At 38.1% G+C, this 25,664-nt stretch overlaps 1 protein-coding gene across 6 annotated transcripts in view; it reads left to right on the plus strand.

Moving 5' to 3' along the window:
- The window catches only part of LOC136832568 (alpha-N-acetylgalactosaminidase-like), a 109,249-nt gene that overhangs the window by 63,565 nt on the left and 20,020 nt on the right, over positions 1-25,664 (plus strand). For all 6 annotated transcript variants that reach the window (XM_067093626.1, XM_067093625.1, XM_067093629.1 and 3 more), the window contains 3 exons: positions 15,294-15,458; positions 22,747-22,921; positions 24,266-24,440. In XM_067093626.1, the coding sequence (XP_066949727.1) occupies positions 15,295-15,458; positions 22,747-22,921; positions 24,266-24,440 (514 nt within the window). In that variant the 5' untranslated portion in view covers position 15,294. The remainder of the gene's footprint in view (positions 1-15,293; positions 15,459-22,746; positions 22,922-24,265; positions 24,441-25,664) is intronic.

Here is a 25,664-nt window from a genome sequence, read left to right on the forward strand (position 1 = left end):
AGCGACATGTTACAGAAGAGATGTGGAAATGGAGGTACTAGGGACACGAAGGAGAAGAAGGCCATAGAGAAGATAGAGACGTTGCATTCGAGAAGACATGAGAGGAATAGACGATAGAAGGAAGCAAGTTAGAAACGTATGGAAGGGTTCAGTAAAAACAGCGACCCTGACTAGAGATCAAGTTGAGAAAAATTATTGTAATCTCTTTTACCACATTTATTATGGGCTAAATTGAATCCATGGAAATCCAGATAATATGTCTTACTACAAGTGATACAAGTGATACCCCATAAGGTTACCAACAGCCCAGTTTCTGCAGAATTGAGTTTCTCGCTTGCTAAGGTGTAATAGAACCCTTATTCCAGCAGGGTGATTGTGGACTCGCTCCAAATGGCCGGTGGATTAGTGCCAATTTCACGATACCGCAGTTTGTCTCAGATGAGGTACTTTATGTCCTATGGTAATTCGTCATATGTGTGTGTGTTTTTTTTGTGGATTATGATGCCTGTACGATATTTTTTTTATCTGTATCGGGTTATTTCATCTTCGTACGATTTATTCTTTTTATGTGCATTTTGTTTCACTTTTTTCTTACCTACTTTTAAATCCTCAGTAGTTTATTTATTTTAAATAATTTACTAGGGCCCAAAGTCAAGAATTAGGGAACCATGACAGTTTTTTCTCCACTTAATTCAGGGAGTATTATTCCATGAATTCAAGTTTCCATATTGCACTTCTTTAGAGGCACCCAGTTTAAATGTAGTTTGATCTCTCTCTCTCTCTCTCTCTCTCTCTCTCTCTCTCTCTCTCTCTCTCTCTCTCTCTCTCTCTCTCTCTCTCTGATTTATGCGATTCATCAAATTCCATGATTTATGCGATGAATATTCATTCGTTCCCACAGCTTAGAATCGGATCCTAGCCAGCGATAATGGAACATAATTATAGTTTAACAGCGTGTCTAACGCCGTCGGTGTAATTAACGCCAGCAAGTAGAGCAGATGATTAAGTGACGCTAAAATGGCGACAACAGAAGCGAGAGAGAGAGAGAGAGAGAGAGAGAGAGAGAGAGAGAGAGAGAGAGAGAGAGAGAGAGAGAGAGAGAGAGTTGCTGTGATTAAGCTTTCAAAGGTCTTTTTTTTCTGGTGATCTGCCTTTTAATTTTGGGTGTAATTAGTTTTATGCATAAATAAAGTTATATACTAAATATTACCCCAATTTTGTGTTAATGAATGGTTTTCTCTTTTCACGCACACATACATACATACATACACACACACACACACATATATATATATACACATATATATGTGTGATATATGTGTGTGTTTATGTGTGTGTGGAGAGTTAGAGAATTATTCATAAGCAATCAAGTACTATTAAACATAGCTTGATTGCTTTAAATGCCTGTAAACATCCATTGTGTATTTACATTTTTATTTTGAGGTGTACCTGTTAATGCTCGATGTTTTAATTTTATTTCATTATAAAGTGACCACTTTATTAAGTAGTTACCTTCAGTTTCCTGTGTATTTGTTTTGACCCAGTGGACTGTTTAAGTCTCTACTCCACATCATTTCTCTCTGAATGCACGTCATGTGTTGGAATTACTTCCTCCTTCGTCATTTCATGGCGACGTCTCGCGCGTGAGCCTAAGGCCCTTTTTTTTAAATACGTTTTTTTGCAAGTTTCGTCTCATATTAAGACGCTCATTCACTAACACTGATGCCATCTGTTAGTTAACAGTACCACTTTCTCTTCAGTATTCGCCTACTGTGCCTGTTTTTTTTTTTTTTTTTTTTTTTTTCCAGGGTGCTTTTTTTTTTTTTTTTTTTTTTGACCAGGGTGCTATTTTTTTTTTTTTTTTTTTTTTTTTTTTTTTTTTTTTGACAGGGTGCTGTGTAACTCTTTATCGTGTATGCGTATGAATGGTTCATATGTACATGGTTGTACAGACATATTTGTAAGAATTGTTTGTTTTGTGCACAAAATTATCCAGTACCTCTTCATATTTCAGAAATTCGTTGGCATCGTATATATGTGCATATTGTACGGTTTTGTTCGTATTTACGAAACTGTACATTCAGTTTCCCTGTGTACAGAAAGTGTACAGTGGTGTTGGTTTTGTAAAAAAAAAAAAAAAATGTGGTTTGTCTTTCCATGTTAAATTCAAGCTGTTCACGATTATCAGCAAAACGGTAGTGAGCGTGTGATAACTCAAGTTATTAGTGTATTCTTATTACACTTAATTTAGAGAGAACATTCTCTCTCTCTCTCTCTCTCACACACACACACACACACACACACACTCACAGTGTGCAGACAATTATTGTTGTTCGGGAATTCATCTGGCCAAGTTACAAAACACATGACAGACGGAAGTGAGGAATGGTTTATAACCTTAGGCGTGAATGTTACTCGTTTTTTAAACGATTTTTTTTCCTTTAAACAAGTTATTTAATAAGGTTGTGAGAGGTGAAAGGAGGCGTATTTTTTGTTTATTAATTAGGCCTTTCAAGTTATAGTAATAAATCTTCCTAGTAGTAGATGGTAAAATGCTATGGATCTGATCATTTAGTTTATCAGATAAAGGGGGTTATTTTAGCCTTTAAATAAACATTAGGGTTGTGAGTTTAATTTTTATGCAAGTAGTTGGGAAAATATATATTTACGTGATTAATGTATGAATAAATTTATTACAAAATGAAGCAGAGTGAATTGTATGAGGTAGCGTTAGATATATCAGAGTTACATCATATACATTTAAATTTCGAAAAGTCATTCAGTTTGTACAAAGAAGTTATATATGAAGAGAACAAAAAAGCACTGGTCATGATCCCTTCCCTTGCTCTAAGCTATATATATATATATATATATATATATATATATATATATATATATATATATATATATATATATATATATATATATATATATATATATATATATATATATATATATATATATATATATATATATATATATATATATATATATATATATATATATATATATATATATATATATATATATATATATATATATATATATATATATATATATATATATATATATATATATATATATATATATATATATATATATATATATACATATATATATATATATATATATATATATATATATATTATATATATATATATATATATATAAATTATATAGAGTGTCGTATAGAATGACTGACGGATATTGACGGCTTTCTTTTATTGGCTAACGGTATACAAAATGAAGTAATGGTCCGTTTGTTCTTTTATTTTTAACTGCCGTATAGTTATTTTGTTGTATTTTTTCTTAGAATATCAAGCCAGTGTATTTCCTTGGACAAGAATTCGTTCCCATCTGTAGTGATTTGTTCTGTTATGACAAAGTATGGTCCCCATACTTGCATATCTTTTAGACTCTCTTGTTGTTAATTTGATCTTAGGTGGTAAAAGAAAAAAAAGACAAAGTATAATGTCCATACTTGCATACCTTTTAGACTCTTTCTTCTTGTTAATATGAGCTTGCGTGATAAAAGAAAAAAAAAACTTTTCCTTTGAGATGGTAACCTTGTCAGTGCGGTTTTATTATTATGAAAACACTTCGCGTGAAGTCTGTCGAATTTTTTTTATTCAGAATGCTAACCTTTTTTTCTGTTTTGTTTTTCGTATTTTAAAGATCGGCTAGATTACGTATTGTACGGAAGTAGCAATTGATTGCTTATTATTTTTTTACCACAAACTTTTGCTAAATTTTTGAAGTCGAAAATAGAAGTATTTTGTGCTGCATTGCAAAGCATCGAAATTCTTACGCTTCCAGAGAACTATACTATTATTATTTTCGTCGTTCCAGATAATATCCAACGTTTCCTCAGCTCAAGTAACAGAGATACCTATTCTTTGCTCACCCAGCCAGTTTTGCTATGAAGTAACGGAAATAGGTGTGGCGCCTCCCTCGCGGGTTATGAAAGCATCATAACCTGTATGAATGTTGTTGTTGTAGAATTGGGTTTCTTTGCCGTGACCTAAATAACTCTATACTGTAGGTTCGATGTAATCTACTTTTATTTGATGCTCTTGGTATTTTTGGCGATTGAGTCATTGCAAAACTTAATGTTTTCTAGTGGCGTCGTCCCGGAATTCGAGTTTGACGAGTAAGTCACTGAAAAATAAAAACAGTTGTACGTGTTACAGTAATTTTATCATATTCTGTATTTCTGTATTCTGTAACTTTCTTCAAATGAACACCATATTTCTTGGAACCTTGAATTTCAAGTTAGTGGTCCCTATAGCCTCGTTCCAAATGAATACGGGTTTATCTTCAGAATAATAATAATAATAATAATAATAATAATAATAATAATAATAATAATAATTCGTGTAACCTTACTCTTCTTAAAAGGATACCTGTGGGTTCATCTTATGCTAGGACCCACTCTTTATAAGAACTTCGCTGATAAAATAGACCATTATTGACGATTATTATTACTAGTTATGACAGTTGTGTGTCTGCCTGTGCAGAAACATCCAGGAACAGGCAGGCAAAGTAAGAGTGACAGACACACACACACACACACACAATCATGTTACGAATCGATTTGCAACCGGGTGAGTTTGCGTTTACCGCATCCGTGATTCACCGGGATTTATGGAGAAATGATTTGTGGAATAATGATAGGCCACGTCGCGCTTTTCTCAGAGCCCTTTGGATGATTCGCTGGATGAAGAGACGATGTCGTGTGCGGGAAAGTGCAGGCGGATGAATTAGATTCACGGAGGATTGCGGAAACTGATTTAATTGTCGACGCGCAATGCGCTGTTCTTATCGCTTAGGGTTGTGTTTCAGTTTTCTCTCGGCGGGAAATTGTGGAAATTTTAACTGTCTGTATTGCTGATGATATCAGCTTCAGTATAGTCTGCAAATAGTGAATCGCTTTAGGGGAGAGAAATTGGGGAAAAGGAAAGTATGTGTAGAGTAAATGTATGTCCTTAAAATACATTTTAAATCAGCCACTTTTATAGGAAAGAAGTTGGAGAAAAGGAAATTATTTGTAGAGTAACTGTATGACCTTGCAATACATTTTAAATGACCTAGTTTTATGGGCAGAGAAAATGGGGAAATGGAAATAAGTTGGGAGAAATTGTACAGCCTTAAAATACAGTTTAAGTTACCTATTTTTAAGGGAGAGATTTTGGGAAAAATGGAAAATGAGTGAATAGCTACTATATGACCCTTAAAATTGCCCATAATCATATTTCGTGTTTTGGCGGTCGAAGTTATTTCCAGAGATGACGACAGACGCTTCTGAAGTACACGATGTATAGATCAGTATTGAAAGCCGTTCGTTCTGGGCTTACCTGAGCAGTGACATTTATTTGCGTCACAAATGGACTGCTGATTATCCTCATTATGGTTACGTAATGGCCTCGCAATCTGGATTAATCACTGATGTACAATTGGCTTCTTTCCCCGTGACCCAACTCTTTATTTATATCTGAGGGGCGTACTTAGCCACACGGTCATATATAGGTAGGTGAAAGTTTCCGCTCACAGACATCTGATTCAATTGGCGAGTAGTTTTTCGTTGATGTGGATCGTTAATGTTATTAGACGTCAGTGGCATATAATTTGGCTTCCTTTTCCGGATTAGATTTTAATTTTTATCAAAGATGGAAAGGTGAAATAGTGGCGATCCTTCTCTCTCTCTCTCTCTCTCTCTCTCTCTCTCTCTCTCTCTCTCTCTCTCTCTCTCTCTCTCTCTTACAGTGCGTGGAGCAAATTAATGACAAGGTTTATATAAACATCCATATTTTTATATGAAGTGTATTTCCTGAGGTAACCAAGAGTATTTTTTCGTGGCGGAATTTCTTAATTGTCCTATTACCTCCTATACGGCGAAGCTAAGGCAACTCCCAAATGTACTTAGGGAACTCGAAGTATTTTGATGGCGAAGTTATTCAACCAAATCTAACCGAACATACTGCAATAAGCCCTGACTTGTTTTGAAGTGTATTGTAACCGATCTCTGAATTCGTATGACTTTTAGGGGTTTGTTGCCCCCGGGGAATTTCCAAGTCTGGATAAGTTTATAAGAATTTTTGTGCTATCTGTTTTTCTTGACTTCTTAAAACACACATCTGTATCCTATCCCCTCAGATCCTGCATTTAGATTAGGGCTTAAAGCTGCCTGTGTTATTTATATGCCGCGTGAAGAATGTGTCATTTTTTTTTTTTTACTCACTGCTTAGTCATTGCGTTTTTGGTAATACTTGTGGAAGTGTGACGGAAGTATTTGAAGGGTGGCTGATACCTCATGTATTGAAGCTGGAAAGTTGTTCGATTTTTGAAAATATTTTTCTTTTTCTTTTTTATTCTTTATTTGTATTGTTAGTAATAAGCTACAAGTTGGCTCAAAGTTTCAGTATGCTTTATTGATTGTGTGATGTCAGACATTTTGGCTGTCATCGAACATTGGGAGGGTCTCTGCATTTGAAATATGAATTTACAATCGTTGTCATGACACAAATACGCACGTCGTCATTTTTTTCTTTCTTCAAGGCTCAGTAAACAATTTTCAATTAAGTTGATGTAATTGTTTAAGGATCATATGTAATCTCTAGGATCACATAAATTTCATAAATTTCAGCCTTCATTAACTTCGATTACAAGTCCTATCTAAAATACAGTATTGGCCTATCTTCCAGATTACAAAAAAAAAAAAATGCCTCTCAGTGGGGATCCCCACTAATGAGAATTGACGCAGACTTGATTATACGTGAGTGGCAAAGAGTGTCACTGGATTTTTATTAATGGGTAATTTAACGCCAAGGTTTCGGGGAACTGAATCTTTTAAGAATTCAGGATTTTTTTTTTTTTTTTTTTTTTTTTTTTTCAGTGAGAGGGTTGGTTTTATGTTGTAATTATGCGGTTAACGCGACGTTTTTGTATAGTGTTGGAGATCAAAATTATATAGTATTCATACAAGTTGAAGATAAAAGTTTCAATATTTATAGACGAGATAGAAAAGTCACTACGTAATTATACTGCAGGTAAAGAACATTTGAATATTTCTAGGTAGAATAAAAAGTTCATATGTAATTATGCTGCAGGTGAAGAGCATCAGAATATATAGGTAGGATAAAAAGTTCCTATGTAATTATGCTGCAGGTGTAGAACATCTGAATATTTATAGGCAGGATAAAAAGCCCTGTGCAATTGTGTTGCAGATGAAGAACTGAAAAGTAATGGGTCTGGGTGAGAAGTTCCTAGATATTGTGTTTAGGATAAAAAGTTTATGTCGATTTGTTTAGGATTTAAATGGCCCAAGTGTAATGAAGCTAGCATAAATAGCTGAAACCCCTTTATTCAGTTTTGTTAAGGTTATAGATAGAGAATTAACTGCACAGCACTGAGGACGTTAAGCAGCAAGGTACAGTACAGGCTGATCTGTGGTTGACAACAGTACAGAAGGCCTGTAGGGACCGTGTCAGTACTGTAACTGGCAGATCACCAATTGTCCAATGGCATTTAGCGGTTCATGTGGGCTGTTAGGCAGAGGCTAATGGGGTAATTATGTCACAGGTAGTAGTTTAGCCATCGACAGAGAAAAGTAAAAGTTTTTAAACTGTAGAGGGAAAGATTGGACAAGTGATATGTTCCTAAATTATAATGTTCAGGGTTGTCATGTTCCTCTGTAATTTAGGCATGCTAGATTATGCAACACTAGGATTTATGTTCCTGTTTGTTTTTCTACCAATAACGTTTCTATTCTGTTGCCCTCTTAAACTAGCAGTGGAAATATTTATATTCAACACACACATAGCAATACATATATATATATATATATATATATATATATATATATATATATATATATATATATATATATATATATATATATATTATGTAGGCTATATTTAATTATTTATTTATTTTCGTGCATTCAACTTCCTCACATTCAAAATGGCCAACGTCCAGCATCTCTCACCATTGGCAGTTAAGTAATTACATTAGCCAGAAAGAAAGTATGTATCTTGGGAAGACGTTTTAAATGGCACGGAACATCCCCAGGATACATACATTATATATATATATATATATATATATATATATATATATATATATATATATATATATATATATATATATATTTATATATATATATATATATATATATATATATATATATATATATATTTATATATATATATATATATTTATATATTTATGTATATATATTTATATATTTATGTATATATGAATATACATACATATGTAAATAATGTTGCAAAAGATATTCTATTTTTAATTTTCTCGTCGTCATCTGTAGTGTTTGGATGTTCGATTTGCAATTGATAGAGTGTATTATAATGGTGACAGTATTTGACTGTGTTTCCTGATCGTCGTCGTGTAAAATTGCATCATAGATCGTAATATTAAACTTCATACTAGAATTATGAATTACAGAGACCCTCTCTCTCTCTCTCTCTCTCTCTCTCTCTCTCTCTCTCTCTCTCTCTCTCTCTCTCTCTCTCTCTCTCTCTCTCTCTCTCTCTCTCTCTCTCGTACTATTTTTGAATTTTTGCTCTTCTGCAATGGGATCCCCAACAAACAAGCGTTAAGCTTTAGCCACAATATGATCGCCATCATTATTTATGACCTTAGGTCTCCTTGAAAGTGACCTCAGAAATCATACGAACGTTTTTGAAACCAGACAAAATATTTTAGGCTTTTTAATAGGTTAAAAATAACTCGCAGGGGGAAGGGAAAGAGAATTGACTGATGAAGCCCTGTGGAAGTTGTCGAATTTTGTTCAGTGAAAAATTATAAAAAAAAATAGATTTCAAAAACCTCTTCAAGGCGATATAAGTCTTTCAGTAAACAAGGGAAAAGTGAATCCATAAATCCCAATTTTACCATTCAATCTAATGTAAAGTGAAGAAAAAATAACGTTCAAGAAAATATATTCAGGGAAAAATAATGTCCAAGAAATAATAACGTTGAAGAACCCCCTTTCCAAACGGCTGAGTCTTTCAATTAAAAACGGAAAGGTTAATAGCATGAACTTTCAACCAGATGACAGTCTGCGGCAAAATAAATCACGGGTGGCAAGACCCAAAACTCGCGCCGTATAATTTGGAGCATTGCAGTAGGGCTGGGGCCTTCCTCTGTTGCAATGAGCATGATAATAAATATTAGACTTCGACCCCCCCAAAAAAAAAGTTATTTTTGTAATGAAATGCTGTGCTTTATTTTTTCACGAGTGTGATGAAATAGTTGTTTGGAAAAAGACGTTTTCATATATATATATATATATATATATATATATATATATATATATATATATATATATATATATATATATATATATATATATATATATATATATAACTTACAAATTTGCATGTGTCATCCGGCAAACGATAATGCACACCGGATGTTACACTTTCTGGTTGAATGACTTGAGAGAGAGAGAGAGAGAGAGAGAGAGAGAGAGAGAGAGAGAGAGAGAGAGAGAGAGAGAGAGACTTATCATAGTATATTCTTGTAACTGTAAGTAAATTTAAAGAAAGAAAGCTTCATAGGTCATTGATTAAAGAATGATATTTGAGGATTAATTTCCAGTGGTTTCGTAACCGAAATAAATTGTTGAGTTGCTTTGGGATAAATGAAGTCTTTTAATCTGAAATGATCATGTGAATTGTACGTTTTTAACTCATTATTAAAGTTAATATTGTTGATCGCTGGCTTTGCCCAGTTAAAAGTAACTGGTCTGGAACCATTAAATAGATATGAAATGTGACGTAATGTCAACGCATCTAACCAAGCGAACGGCTTTCTTTGGAAATGTCTTTGTTACGTTATCAGTGAAAATTGAGAACAGGAGGTTATCATCTACTTATATTTGCTCCTGTTGCTTGTATTGAGGACATGACGTAGCAGTGATTACTGGTGAGGTTGTTGGAAGAAGTTGTTCTGATCTTATCAGTTTTGGTTTTTAGACTCTCTATAATTAGGTATAAGTTTGTATCTGCAGTGGTTTCTTTTAGCGACTCCTCGGCCCTGGGTGCATTGTGCTTTGCCTTTTACTTGTCACCCGTTCCTTCTGTTCTCTTCCCACTTGGCTGTCCAACTTCTTTAGAAACCTTACACCCTTCTCCACTTTTCATCTGTTTTCTTGAGAACAAATCCTGTGGATGCGCCACACACACACACACACACTGGCCACTTTTTTTTTCTTTTTTACCATATACATGCGAATTTGTATTAGCCACGACGACCACTTAATTTCTGGATTTCTCCACTTTCTGGATACGATTGTCTCAACAAAGCCTTGATTCAGAAATGAAGACCAGATGAAGAAACCCCAACTCCCACTGATGAGAATCGAACTCGCGCACACGGTGTTGGCAACGTCTATATCAACCTTGGGGGTTGATATGGCGTTAAATTAAAGTAGTCGATCACTAAGAAGGATGTAAATCTACTCCTGCTCATACATACAAATATTTGTCGAATTTCGGTAAACTTTAAGTATATATATGTGTATGTATAGAAAATGTCACATATGCCTGTAAAGTGTTCAGTGCTATACATGTAAGATTACGTTGGCACACGGCGCCTTCACAAACATAGACGAGAGAGAGAGAGAGAGAGAGATGAAATTGTCGCCGTAGGTTTGGGAACATCATTCCACATGACCAAGGTCGATGTTGTTATGTGTATGTGTCGCAACGTCCAATCATTTCTCCCCCTTTCGTAAATGATACAGATTTACTACTCGTTTAGAAGTAGGAAAAAAGTCCAATAAATTTTCAAAATATTTTAAAGCGGAATCGCTGTAAATCTGTATTTTTTTTTTTAAATAAGAAGTTTAAGAATGAAAATACGGGAGACGTGTGAAATGATTTTCTACTTACTCATGGGTTGCTCAAGTTTTCGTCAATCTCAGTGGGAAATGTAATCTCACTTGGTGTTGAGAGAGAGAATGATTGGAGCTGATACGAGATGTAATGGACACACGTCAATATCAATCCTTAGAAATATGAGCAAATTATTTTTTATATATATATATATTGCCCGTAGTGCCCAGCAAAGGAAAAAAATTAGGGGGATTTGAAAATAAAACTGATGCCCAACCGTCATGTTATCCACAAGAGAAAATACAAGATCTTTTTCCAGAGAGTCAGTGGGAGCATATATCTGGTAATTGGGGCGTTTTAAAAACGAAGAGGGTGTCAAAACGTTAATATTATATTCCGAAAAATGCTAGGCTTGTCGTGAGTGGATATGAACGAATTGTGTCTGTATGTGACAAATAACTTATATTCAAAAATCAGTATTCTTTGAGTAGACTGCCCTCATGTTTTAAGAATGTCTTTGGAGATTGAGTAATAAAAATGTGTATAAAATTCAGACCCCTAATTCCTCCCTTTATCAGTTGGGAAGGAAGTTTTCAGCAACTTCATAGTAATTATTCAGTTCCTTGCCCTCCAAAGCCTAGACGCCTTTACAGAAGTTGATGGAGATTTAATTCATTTACACAAATCCATTGACTCCCATTCATTAGTTTAAGCTCTTGCTGTCGTGCTTTTGTTAATCAGAGTCTCAGATTTACAAGTTTGCTTGTGCGATAAACGCATAAAGGCAGCACATGCAAACAGTAAAGGTATAGGATTGATTAAAACGTGAAGCCGGTGGTAAATTAACTAGGAGAAATAGCCTCTGGCAGACCTGAGCCACCAGAAACAACTATTCATCGGATTCAGTAAATCTGCACACTACTTTTTCAGGCATCTTTAATCCCTTGCTAACTCAATAGGAATGACAGCATCTGAAGTAGCAGCAGTATTGCTGTGCCGCTTATTACATTAATACGGACTGTTATTATCCTTGAGAGAAATGTCTTCCTTTAGATAGCGAGATTCTTTGAAAATTTGATATACTGGGAGAGATCGAAGCGGTGATATTGCCATTACTAATTTACCCTCCTGTGCTTTTGTATCGTGTGGGCATACTAGTCTACAGAAGATAGTTAGGCCAATATATTTCAAATTTTGGTATTCCAAAGGAGATATGTCATGTATTATTATTATTTATTTATTTATTTCAAGAAGCTTTACGTAAATCTTTTCTTTGGATTGCTCTTAAAGGGGTGCATTGTATGAATAATAATAATAATAATAATAATAATAATTTAACTATCATTCTCGAGCGATGTTTTGTGCTAGAATATTTTTGGTGTCTTCATGGCTACATACCCCTGTAATGAGAAAATTATAGAATTTTAATTTCATACGGAAAATCATCAGGTTCCTTGCTGCTTGCATAATTACATTTTGTCAAGAGACTTCAAGAGACGTCCTTTTTAAATCAACAGTGGTTTCATGTTTAAAATCAACAATGGTTTCTTGTTTAGAATCAACAGTGGTTCTTGTCTCAAGAAGAAAAGGAAAGCATTTCCACACAGTGCATTCGTTAAACCTGTTTCTGATTAAAGAAAAAAAAAGTCTGTTGTCAAAGAGTAACAGCATTGCTAAGCTTTATTATTATTTTGATTATTTTGCATCGCCAGACAAACGGAAGAAATTGCGCCACAGTAAAAGTGATCTAATTGAAGCGTTTACACGATAAAATGAGGAGCGATTCGGGATCCATTCCGGTTCGAGCCGAGGAGAAAGTCTTTCAGAAGTTTTTGCCGTTTCTTCGTGAGTTGCCCAATGGCAGGCGAGGTCGACGCTCTCGGAACCTTTTCCGCGTTTTTGTGCCAAAGATTATAAACGCGAGATGAAATTGTATTGCTTGGTTCCTTTTCATAATGATGAATGTAAATTACCCATGCAGAAGAATGCTCAGACACCTTTCATTTAACTTTCAATTTGCGAATGTCTCCAGAGATTATTGGAACCATTTCGATCACTTTTCCAGTCTCCTTCATTGGTTTAAAGCTTCATTCGAATGATTGCTTACGGTTAAATACACGTAATGATGTGATTTCGAGGGAAATTCCGGTTTGATTGTGAGTTTAGGAGCGTTTTCTGTTTCGTTTACCGAGCTGTGTAGATTATATTAATACCATACGAAACATTTACTTGATACTTCCTGTCGTTTTATAAGTGCATAATGCCGAAGTGCAGCTAAAACCATGCGTGTGGTTGGGAGAGAGAGAGAGAGAGAGAGAGAGAGAGAGAGAATGTGATACAAGTTTAGATTCGCAAAACTTGCTGTTGTGTCTTAGTCAAAGAATATTGTTGTTAAACTAAAATTCAGGTAAATGATTTGGTCCTTAATTGAAAGATGACATTCAACAATCGTAATTTTCGGCCTCGGAAGGGTGGAATGTTTTTACAATTTTGATTGACTTAAGGTAGCATTAAATCACTGTACTTGACATTTATCATTGTATGTTATTTATTACCCTTCTACGCAGAGTGTGTGTCAAGTGTTTTTCGTAGGACATGCAGTAAAATTATTATTGAAGTGTGTTGCTGCTTCTTATGGTAAAACCAGGTAATTATCATATATACAGTCTTGTTAGGTAAAGAACGTTAAAGATATTTAAATTTAAGTGTGATGTGGTCATTTTCATGCGGTCAAGAGGCTTTCTCTCGATTGTAGAATATCATTTATTGATAGGAAAGCCTAGCAGTTAGAAATACTTTCCGAACATGTTAACAATAACCTTATTATATCGACAGACAATTTAGGAATGGACGTAAAATTAGGATTGTCGAATGTGAAGGATCCCCATCAGGAATATTTGGAAGGATGAACCAGAATAAAAGAAATAATAATCGTAAAAAGAAGCAACAAAACTAAGGCTATTGCAGTGGAAACGAAAATTCAATAGCTGAAATGGAGGAAACGAAATTAGAAATTCTGAAGCGAAAGCAACGAGATTAGGAACACAGGAATGGAAGTAGCTCAGATATGAAAAGCATGCATTGTAGTTTTCGTGACATAAAACTCAAAATTTCTTATATAAAAACGAGCTTAAGATATTTCTGGCAAAATTTCGAAAATCACGAGAAGAGCCTTTCTCATCTCTGGAAACCGGTCATGGCGTAAAAATGAAGGAAGAAATGTGAAGGATCTTCTCTCTCTCACTCTCTCTCTCCAGAGACGGCAGTCGAAGGAAAGATGAAAACAGGTTTATTTGTTTTTGGTTCTCTTATTTTAAGAGTAGTGTGCTTCTTCCTTTGTGGTTAGAAGTCATTTGTATTTTGTTCACTTCCTTTTACTTTTCTTGTGTCTTTTAATTCATGCTAAAAGGAATACCAAATTCTGTAGTGAAGCTGGGAATAAATAATTCAGTCTAAACACCAAATCGGAAATGTAAATTAGTGAAAGGAATCGAGATTGCAAAATAACAGGCTAAAGCTTCCAGAGACCCTCCATAAAGTTTCTCTCTCTCTCTCTGGGTTATTCATCAAATGGAAAAATGACAGATTCTTCATAAAAAAAATTTTTTATTTATTTATTTATTTATTTATTTTATTTTATTTTTTTTTTTTTTTTGAGAGAGAGAGAGAGAGAGAGAGAGAGAGAGAGAGAGAGAGAGAGAGAGAGAGAGAGTAGAGCAAATACGCAATAAGTGCATTAATGTATATAGTTGAGTAAGAATTTAAATTTATTACATTTTCCAAGGGATTTAGGGCATTAGGCTTATTTTTTAAAAATGTTATTTAAAAAATCTAATGTTATCTTTAGTATTTTTGTCTCAAGACTTTTTGGTGCAATTAATCCTTCCTCATTCAGATGTTCAAAAAAAAAAAACTTCCATAAATGGTTTCATGAAAAAATCCTGTAGATTTGAAAAAATAATTTTAATCTTCCTTTCTTATCCCTTTTGCTTTTCTTCCACAAAAATGGTAGTTTTTTTTTTTTTTTTTTAGTTAAGGCCATGTGTTTCAATTGTGCTTGCCTAATTAGTAAAAGGTAGCCAAGTTGAGTTACAAGTGGTCAACACATTTTGGAATTACACTAGCATCATCATTAGATATACATGATATGACATTTGAAAGGCATTGTATTGTCTTGTTTCTCATTTTCATCAAATGGAAGCCATAATAGAATAAAAAAGCCAAGTTTTTTAGTGTTTTTTTTTTCTAAGCCAGTCATGGTTGATATACAGTATGACACATTCCTCGATATGTTTCACAGTGAAATTATCAGTCACAGTTTGTCTGATGCACCTGGCATTTTTTGTTACATATTTGAAATCTACTTGCATCAAATTGATGCACAGCTTTAAATTTTATTATTGATGCTAACATGGGGTTTATTTTCTTTCACAGGATGAAGCTGGAACTTTTAATATGTGTGCTGGCTGTAGTGATTAGGGGCATTGGTGTCCAAGGCTTGGAGAATGGCCTGGCTCGTACTCCACCAATGGGGTGGTTGGCTTGGCAGAGATTCAGATGCAACACAGATTGTGTCAATGATCCACACAATTGTATTAGGTAAGAATGCCCCCATATTTGTACTTGCGTATCTTCAAGTTCATTGTATGATTGAATTACAGTAATATTTTAACATGTTCATTTATTGATGAAAAGCATCTTAAATTTGCATTTAAAATAAAAACAGCTCTCATACAAAACTGTGTTGCAGTTTTTTTATTATGTATTATCATTATCCTTAAAACCATGGCTAATTTAACATTATTATATCGTGGCTGTATTCATAATTTTGTACATTATGGCAATATTTTCTCATTAATTAACTTTTGATCCAAAGCCTAGTTTGTAGCAGTGTACTCCGTTCATATTGTATACCTTATTATGAACTGCAAATACAAAATTTTTTATCAAATTTCTTAATTGTATTTACTGAATTGTGAAGTGCTGAAATATGTGTACAAAGAGTAACTTTCATTTTGATAAGAGAAGGGCAACATGATAGGAAACTTGTACAATTGTCAGTTCGAAAGCTGAAGTTGAAAGTGAAGAAGAAGATTGGGGAGAACAGACATTTTGTTCATGAAACTTACCTGTCAGATATATATATAGCTGTATTCTCTGTTAGTCCGACAGAATTTCAAAACTTACGACACACGCAGTGGGAGATCAGGTGGTTAGTACCCATTCCCGCCGCTGGGAGGCGGGTATCAGGAACCATTCCCATTTTCTATTCAGATTTTCTCTGTCGCCGGTACTGTCAACACTTGTTTTCAGTACCTCCGTCTTGGATTTCGGATAAAACTTGATTGTCACTTGAGTATTGGTTTGATTTTTGGTTTTTTGACTTGGACTAGGCATACGCTATTGTGGATTGTTTTGGATTTGGCTTTGTTTTTTCCTGGGAGTAAGATGTCTGAATCTAGTTCTTCTAGTTATCGAGTTTGCCGTGTGCAAGACTGTAAGGTGAGGCTACCGAAAATTTCGGTAGATCCTCACACTGTATGCTCGGGTTGTAGAGGACATGTTTGTTTGTTGAATGACCGATGCAAGGAGTGTGAATCTTTGTCTGATGCTAGTTGGAGGACTTATGATTCTTATGTGAGAAAGCTAGAGCGAGATAGGCTCAGGAGGTCTTCCTCCAGAAGTGGTAGGAGTCAGGGTAGTGTGCTTTCACCTGTTAACCCTCCTGTAGACGTAGCTCTTCCTAACCCTGTGGTGTTGCCCCTAACCCTGGGGTTGTGTCTGCGGATGGTGATGCCCTGGCCATTATTATGTCTTCCATTCGTACCTTGAAGCTAATATGCTCGCTCTTCAAAGTGCTGTGAAGTGCAGTGATAGTGTCCGTCCCCCTAGTGTTGTGGAGGGGTCAGATCGGCCGTATAACGCCTCTAGGTCTAGACCTCTGTCGGACTCCCAGGACTCAGGAGTGGGCAAGTCGAAAGCCGCAAGAGGGTTACGCGGACCCCCACCGATCTGGCGTCCCTTCGGCATGTCCTGATGACGCTTCCCAGGCTGCCAAGGATCGCACGGGCACGAATCCTTGGCGATTGCTTCTCTTCCCCGATTCCTCCTCCCCGCGTCGGGAATGGAAATCTCGGGATTCTCGCCCTTTGAAGAGAAGCTTCAAAGAAGGGGACGCTTCACGTCCCTTTTCTCGTGACGCTTCACGTCCCTTTTCTCGTGACGCTCTTCGCTCTTCTCCGGAGGATTTTGACGCCATCCCACCGCAGAAGAGGACCAGGACGTCATCGGACGATGACGCTTTTGAGCGCTCCGCTCGCTCCAGAAAGAAGGCTGTTGCTTCCCCTGTGAGAAGCAAGAAGGCGTCCCCTCGCCCCTCTTCTTCTCATAGGATCAGTCCTTCTCCTGAAGTAGAATCTTCTCCTACTCGTAAGCTGCTCCTTGGCATGCAGGAGCAATTGGCTTCTTTAATGGCCCAGAAGGAGACCGATGCGTGTCGTCGTCGAAAGGATTCCCGGCTGCCGATCAAGAGGTCTAAACCTTCCCCTTCTCCTTCTCCTCGTTCGTCGTCGTCTCATGCTTCGCCGCCCGCTAGAAGTCCTGTTGCTCAGCGTTTTACTGGTCTTGGCAGGGATCGCAATTTCCCGCTTTCTGATACGCTTCACGCTGCCAGGCTTGACGCCGCCACGCATGACGACCCTCTTGTTTCTCGTCATGACGCTTCTCACGCTGCCAAGCGTGACGCTTCTCATGCTGCTAAGCGTGACGCTTCTCATGCTGCTAAGCGTGACGCTTCTCATGCTGCTCGGCAGGACGCCTCCCTTGCTGCTCGACATGACGCCTCCCTTGCTGCTCGTCATGACGCCTCCCTGGCTGCTCGTCAGACGCCCCTTGCAGTTCGTCAAGACGCCTCCCTTGCTGCTCGGCACGACGCCTTCCTTGCTGCGAGGCATGACGCCTCCCTCGCTGCTCGCACTCACCAGGACTCTCGTCGGATCGATCGTCAAGAAGCTCGTCGGGATTCTCGTCAGGAAGGGGAGAACTCCGCTCGTCGTGACTCTCATTTTGATTCTTCTGCTCGTGACTTTCGTGACTCCTCTCGGACTTCTTCCAAGCAGAAGTCCTTTTTTGCATGTTGGTCTGCAAGGACTTCGTCCTTCCGGTTCTTCTCCTGCCCCTTCCGTTGCTCCTGTGGAAGAAGGAGAGCTTTCTTGCGCTCGGATCCTGCAGTTGAGGATCAGACATCTTCTTCTTCAGCTTCTGCAGACTACCAAGTCTTAACTAGGCTGCTGAAAGACTTGTTTGGGGACAAGTTTCAACCCTCTGCTCCTCGCCCTCCCCTCGCAGCTTACCTCGTCTAAGTCACAAAAGTCTTCTGGTTTTGTGAAGATGGCTACGTCTCTCTCTACGAAGAGGGCCTTTAGCAAGGTTCAAGAGTGGATGGACTCCAGGAAGGCTCAGTGCAAGACTTCTTTCGCCCTACCTCCATCAAGATTGAGTGGAAAAGCAGGAATTTGGTACGAGACAGGAGAGGAGGTTGGTTGGAGAGTTCCTTCCTCTTCCCAAGGGGATTTTGCCAGCCTTGTGGACGCTCCCAGAAGGTCTCTCCTTTCTTCAGCTAAGGTGTCCTGGTCTTTATCTGAGATTGATCACCATCTGAAAGGCCTTTTCAGGTCCTTAGAAGTTTTTAACTTTTGGACTGGTGCCTGGGAGTCTTGGATTTGCAGGCTCAGAGCCCTGACTCCATTAGCCTGGGAGACTTGTTTAGTGTCCTATCCTGTATGGACAAGGCGGTTAGGGATGGCTCCAAGAACTGGCTGCCCATTTCTGTGCGGGCCTTTTAAAGAAGAGAGCCATTTACTGCAACTTCACGGCGAAGTCGGTCTCTCCTACTCAGAAGGCAGAATTGTTGTTCGCTCCGCTTTCTAGCCATCTTTTTCCCCAACCCTTAGTCAAGGATATGGCCTCCACATTGCAAGAGAAGGCTACTCAGGACCTCCTGGCCCAGTCTTCTAGACGTCCTGCAGCCCCTTCGACTTCTTCCCTTGGACAGACTTCCAAGATTCAGAAGCCCTTTCGTGGAAGATCTTCCTCTAGATCGTCCTTTCGAGGCAGAGGTCCCTCAAGAGGTAGAGCCCCTTCTAAGACCAGGGGCAAGAAATGACTCCTTAAACCTTCAGACACCGGTAGGAGCCAGGCTCCTTTCTTTTGCAAAAGCCTGGAGAGAGAGAGGGACGGACAGCTGGTCCCTCCAAGTCATCGAAAAGGGATACAAGATCCCATTCCTCGTATTGCCTCCATTGACTACGATTCCCATAGATCTGTCGCCATCCTATCATCAGGAGAAACAGCAAATTCTCTTCAACCTGCTCGATCAAATGCTCGAGAAGAGAGCTGTGGAGCAAGTCTCGGATTTACAATCCCCGGGCTTTTACAACAGGCTGTTTCTAGTTCCGAAGCAGTCAGGGGGTTGGAGACCAGTTCTGGACGTCAGCAAGTTGAACCATTTCGTTCTGAAGGAAAAGTTCGTAATGGAGACGTCCCAGTCGGTCATGGGAGCCCTAAGACCAGGCGACTGGATGGTTTCTCTCGATCTCCAGGACGCCTATTTTCACGTTCCTATACATCCTCTATCGAGGAAATACCTGAGATTTGTCCTGCGGGACAGGTATTCCAGTTCAGGGCCCTTTGCTTCGGGCTCAGCACAGCTCCTATGGTTTTCACGATCTTGATGAGGAATGTTGCAAGATGGCTTCGCCTTGGAGGAATAAGAATCTCCCTTTATTTGGACGATTGGCTCATTCGAGCCTCGTCAATGACAAGGTGTCTGGAGGATCTTCTTCACACGACTTTGACCTTTGACGAAGTCCCTGGGACTTCTGGTGAATTTCGAAAAGTCCCATCTGACCCGACTCAGTCCATCGTTTATCTGGGGATTCAGATGGATTCAGTGGCTTTTCGAGCATTTCCGTCTCAAGAAAGACAACTTCAGTGTTTAGAAAAAGTTTCAGCCTTCCTGAGGAAAGAAACATGCTCGGTGAGGGAATGGATGAGTCTGCTGGGGACCATTTCATCACTGGAGAAGTTTGTTTCCCTGGGGAGACTGCACCTCAGACCGCTTCAATTCTTCCTTGCAGAGAACTGGCACGACAAGGAGAATCTGGAAGCTTCTCTGAGTATCTCGCCAAAGGTAAAGAATCACCTTCGGTGGTGGCTCGATCCTTCGAAGTTGGCAGAAGGCCTTTCTCTTCAACTTCAGAACCCCGACCTAGTGTTGTTTTCCGACGCGTCCATTTCGGGGTGGGGAGCAACACTGGGGAGGGAAGAAGTGTCGGGCACCTGGAGAGGGGAACAGGTGTCCTGGCACATAAACCTCAAAGAATTGGGGGCGATTCAGTTGGCCCTTCTTTTCTTCGAGGAGCGAGTCTCGAACCGAGTTGTCCAGATCAACTCGGACAACACCACGGCCCTTTCATACCTCAAGAAACAGGGGGGAACTCACTCTCGGTCCCTGTTCGCCTTAGCAAAGGACATTCTTCTGTGGGCACAGGCCCGAAAGATTACGATCCTCACGAGGTTTGTTGCAGGCGTAGAGAACGTCCGTGCGGATCTTCTAAGTCGGCAGCGACAACTGCTCCCGACCGAATGGATCCTACACCAAGAGGTGTGTCAAGGACTGTGGAAGCTTTGGGGACGTCCCTTGGTAGATCTCTTCGCAACCTCCAAGACGAAGAGACTTCCTCTTTACTGCTCCCCTGTTCTCGACCCAGGAGCTCTCTCAGTGGACGCTCTTCTTTGGGATTGGTCGGGGATGGACGTGTATGCCTTTCCTCCGTACAAAATCATCGGAGAAGTCATCAGAAAGTTTGCGTCGTCGGAAGGGACGAGGATGACGTTGATCGCCCCATTTTGGCCTTCGAGGGAATGGTTCACAGAGGTCATGTCCTTCCTAGTAGACTTTCCGAGATCTCTGCCCATGAGAGTCGATCTACTCAGACAACCCCACTTCGAGAGGTACCACAAAAACCTCCCCGCTCTGTGTCTGACTGCATTCAGACTATCGAGAAGCTGGCCAGAGCGAGAGGTTTTTCTAGACCAGTGGCGAAAGCTATTGCCAGGGCGAGAAGACTCTCTTCCAGCAATTTGTACCAATCGAAGTGGACCGTATTTAGGAGATGGTGTAGAAAGAAGGGCATTTCCTCCACCACGACCTCTGTGAGCCAGATAGCAGACTTCCTCTTATTTCTGAGGAGTGATGTGAAACTTGCAGTCTCGACTATAAAGGGGTATAGAAGCATGCTTTCTTCTGTTTTTAGGCATAGAGACTTGGATCTGTCTAACAACAGAGACCTTCACGATCTCTTCAGATCCTTTGAAACCTCGAAGGTGCCTCGGCTAAGGACTCCTTCTTGGAATTTGGATGTTGTGCTTCGGTTCCTCATGTCCAGTTCGTTTGAGCCTCTTCGTTCTGCGTCATTGAGGAACATTACTAGGAAGACTATTTTTCTAACCGCTCTAGCAACGGCAAAGAGGGTTAGTGAACTGCAAGCCTTTAGTAGGCATATAGGCTTTAAAGGGCATAACGCGGTTTGTTCCTTAAGCCCTTCCTTTTTAGCGAAAAATGAAAGCCCGTCTAACCCTTGGCCCAAGAGTTTCGAAATCAAGGGTATGGCTGAAATCCTTATTCAAGAGCCAGAGAGAGTCCTTTGCCCTGTTAGGGCTCTCAAAGTCTACTTAGACAAGACGAAGGAAAGTCGAGGTCCCTCAGATAGTTTATGGTGTTCCGTAAAGAGACCAGACTTACCTATGTCAAAGAATGCTCTGGCTTTCTTTCTGAGAGATACGATTAAAGAAGCCCATTCATCCTGTCAAGACTCTGATTTGAAACTTCTGAAAGTCAATGCTCACGAGGTGAGGGCGGTTTGCGACTTCAGTGGCTTTTCAGAAAAATATGTCACTCAGCAACATTCTGGGTGCCACATTTTGGCGGAACAACTCTGTGTTCGCTTCACACTACCTGAGAGATGTGAAGACGACATATGAGAACTGCTTCTCGCTAGGACCATACGTTTCGCAGATACTTTCCTGGGGGCAGGGGATGACACTCATCCTATCCTATAGAAAATGGTTGGATAGTGTTTTTATGGTTGTTGGGTCGACTGCCTGTGGCGGACTTCCCAATCGTTAGCTTTAGTTGCGTTATCCTAACTTAGTTAGGCTTGGTCAGGTGGTTGGTTTTTGCTTCGTTTGCCCTCATTGTATGGTCAATATGGTCTTGTCACACTGTGGTCACGTCCCGTTGACAGATCATCTAGAACTCACCAGCTATACAGGTCACACCCTTGCTGGAGACTCTAGTTAAGCAGAAGCGGACTTGGGTGACAGTAAACACGAAGTCAGCTATGCTAACAGGTAAGGAACCAAAATATCTTTCACCTACTTGTAGTGTGTTTTTCCAAATCCTATTCTGTCTGTACCCACCTCCAATGGTGGTATTCAGCTATATATATATCTGACAGGTAAGTTTCATGAACAAAATGATATTTTAATGATAAAATAAAGTTTGTTCATACTTACCTGGCAGATATATATATTCATAGTGCCCGCCCACCTCCCCTCAGGAGACAGTGGCACTAGAAAATCTGAATAGAAAATGGGAATGGTTCCTGATACCCGCCTCCCAGCGGCGGGAATGGGTACTAACCACCTGATCTCCCACTGCGTGTGTCGTAAGTTTTGAAATTCTGTCGGACTAACAGAGAATACAGCTATATATATATCTGCCAGGTAAGTATGAACAAACTTTATTTTATCATTAAAATATCATACTGCTGTATATCTTAATCCTGACCAGTTGTGCTTTATTAATTTGATTGAATATTTTCAGTGAGGCACTGTTTATGCAGATGGCTGACATCATCGTAAATGAGGGTTACAGAGATCTTGGTTATAACTTGGTCTCACTGGATGATTGCTGGTTGGCTCGCACGAGGGATTTGAATGGTAGACTACAGCCTGACTTCAGTCGATTTCCGTCTGGAATCGCAGCTTTGGGGGATTATGTAAGTGCTACGTAGTGTCCTGTCATAATTAAAATTCCAAATGGTAAAATGTTGAGAAATGTAAGTTTACTGGTATTAGTAGTTACTTCTGGTGTTCTTGGGAACAGCACAGATTTATGTATTGCAGGGAAATATGGTGGCACCTTTGCGAGGTAAATGATAAGTATGGGATGATGGACATTGTAGACTTTTTCATAGGGAGGTAGGGAGTGTGACGCCTATGAGTTTTTTTTTGGTTTTGTTGATTTAACTGCATTTTTCTCAATAAAATATCCTGGGATATTTTGTTGCTTTTATTCCACCGACCGGCTGATGAAGAGTAAGAGGAATTCATTTCTGGTGATAGAAATTCATTTCTCGCTATAATGTGGTTCGGATTCCACAATAAGCTGTAGGTCCCGTTGCTAAGTAACCAATTGGTTCTTAGCCACGTAAAACAAGTCTAATCCTTCGGGCCAGCCCTAGGAGAGCTGTTAATCAGCTCAGTGGTCTGGTAAAACTAAGGTATACTTATGACCTTTGATCTTTGCCTGAATTGTAGAAGGTAAAAAATTTGGAAGACATGTGACTTAGGCTACTTAGGTAGCCAGAAGTAGTTAAGTTCGTAAATCTCCAAAAATAGTCAGTCCTCTTGGTAAACCATTAGTGATGTGCTAAAACCGATTATTTTAATAAGATACTAATTGCTGTTTGTGAAAAAACCCAGATCAGGAAAAGACATGGATGAATTACAGTATAAGAGAAACCTTTTTTTTTCTTGGGGCTTTTGGCATTTTAGGTTTAATCTTTTTTTTATTATATTTTAAATGTACAGTGTAGTTTTTAAACTGTACAGAAAGCATGCTAAAATATGATAGATGATAGTATTGGAAAGTGCATTTTTATATTTCCTTACATTTGTAAGTTATTACAGAATTAACTAGAGGAAATTCTTATATAATTCAGTTGAACAATTAGAAAAGCTATTACACTTACAGGGTATTACTATAATGTTGTGCAGTTATATAGTCAAATTTCTAGTCATGTACAGCTGCTTATGGTTATAGAACAAGGAGTTTTGTTGATTATATAAAATGAGCTTCCACTTAATTGTTTACTATCAACATGGTTGTAAAATCTATTTCTTGTTCCTGATGCTCCATCTGGTCACAACCACATTAAACAGAAAACTTCCTTCTTAGGTTCTCCAGTCCCCAACTTGTTGGGGGGCAGTGTAAGACACTTTCCAATACCCCTGGGATAACCTGGATGTGTATGCATAAATATGTTCATTTTGTATCTTTTTATATTATTATTATTTCCTGTTTTGACTGCAGATTAAAATGTCATAAACTATCCTTGCAGATGCACAAACGAGGACTGAAGTTTGGCATTTATGAAGATTACGGCAATTTTACCTGTGCAGGGTATCCTGGAATTTTAGGACACTTGCAGATTGATGCTCAAACCTTTGCTGAATGGGGAGTTGATTATGTTAAGTTGGATGGCTGCTATTCCCATCCTTCTGACATGGACCAAGGTAAATATAAGTTTTTAAAAGTTTTCTGTTTGAAGTTCAGCATCGTTTGCCTGCAGTGATAAAATTATGTGCAAGTTGTCTAATGATGCAGCATATACGTATGCTGTATGCTTTTTTATCAGCCGTTGAAAATTATGTAGCAAGAATAATTATTTTTAGCAATGTTCTTTTTGCTTTAAATTTGTACCATTTCACTCAAATTTAATGCTTTAATTTGAAATGCATTACAAAATAATTTTCGGATAAACTAGATATTTCTTTCTGCAATTAACGCTTAGATTCTAATGACATCAATTATTTCTCTGTTTGAAAAAAAACAACATTAATATTCAGATATCTGGCATTACCATTGGGATGATGTCTTAGGACTTTTGCAGGATGGTTTAACTCTATCCCCACAGTAGTAGGTGCTGTTCAGAGAGAATTGTAATTAAACCAGTTCTAAAAATTGCCTAGTTTTCCTTATTTTCTTGTTTATTTTCTTGTAACAATTTTTTTTTGTTATAACAGGTATGAAACTATATATATATATATATATATATTGCATAATTGGAAAGGAAATTTATCTGTTTGTCGTATTGTATGAAGAATTATTTATAAATATCAAATTTTTAAACATAAATGCCTCTTGGCAAACATAAATGCATCATTCAGACAAAATAATTTTGTATCGCAGTTTTAAACTTACTATAAAAATTGCAAGTATTCAGCTTTGCTACGGGACCAAAACCAGCATTATGTCATCAAAAAGTAAATTTACAGTGAGTAAAAAAATTGAATTATCTCTAAGCTTGTAAGCAGTAAGCCAGAGCTGAGTGTGTTTTTGCTACAGATAAGTTTTGCACCCCCACCATAAATTGCAAAAAAGGGAAGCTTGAATTACATGTGTCAGAAACCAATTCTTTATTATTGTTGACTTTTTACACGATTAAAACTGTAAATGTATATCAGTTGATGATAGAATGTTTGTTTTGGCTAAATATTGTGTGTAATATATGCTGTTTACTGTCTTTCAGGTTAAGAATTTCAATTGTTTATAGAAAGAGTAAGAAGATATACTTATCTGTCACCAAATTCTTAAATCTGTCATTTAGTATTGTTATTTTAGTGAACAAGAAGTTGTAAAGAAGGGACAGTGCTTCTGGCAACACAAGAAATGTTAGTACACTGTATATCAAGTTTAATGGTAACCAAGTGTGACATTTTATGAGGTGACTACTTCAT

Source organism: Macrobrachium rosenbergii, chromosome 50, assembly GCF_040412425.1.
Source record: "Macrobrachium rosenbergii isolate ZJJX-2024 chromosome 50, ASM4041242v1, whole genome shotgun sequence".
Taxonomy (NCBI): domain Eukaryota; kingdom Metazoa; phylum Arthropoda; class Malacostraca; order Decapoda; family Palaemonidae; genus Macrobrachium; species Macrobrachium rosenbergii.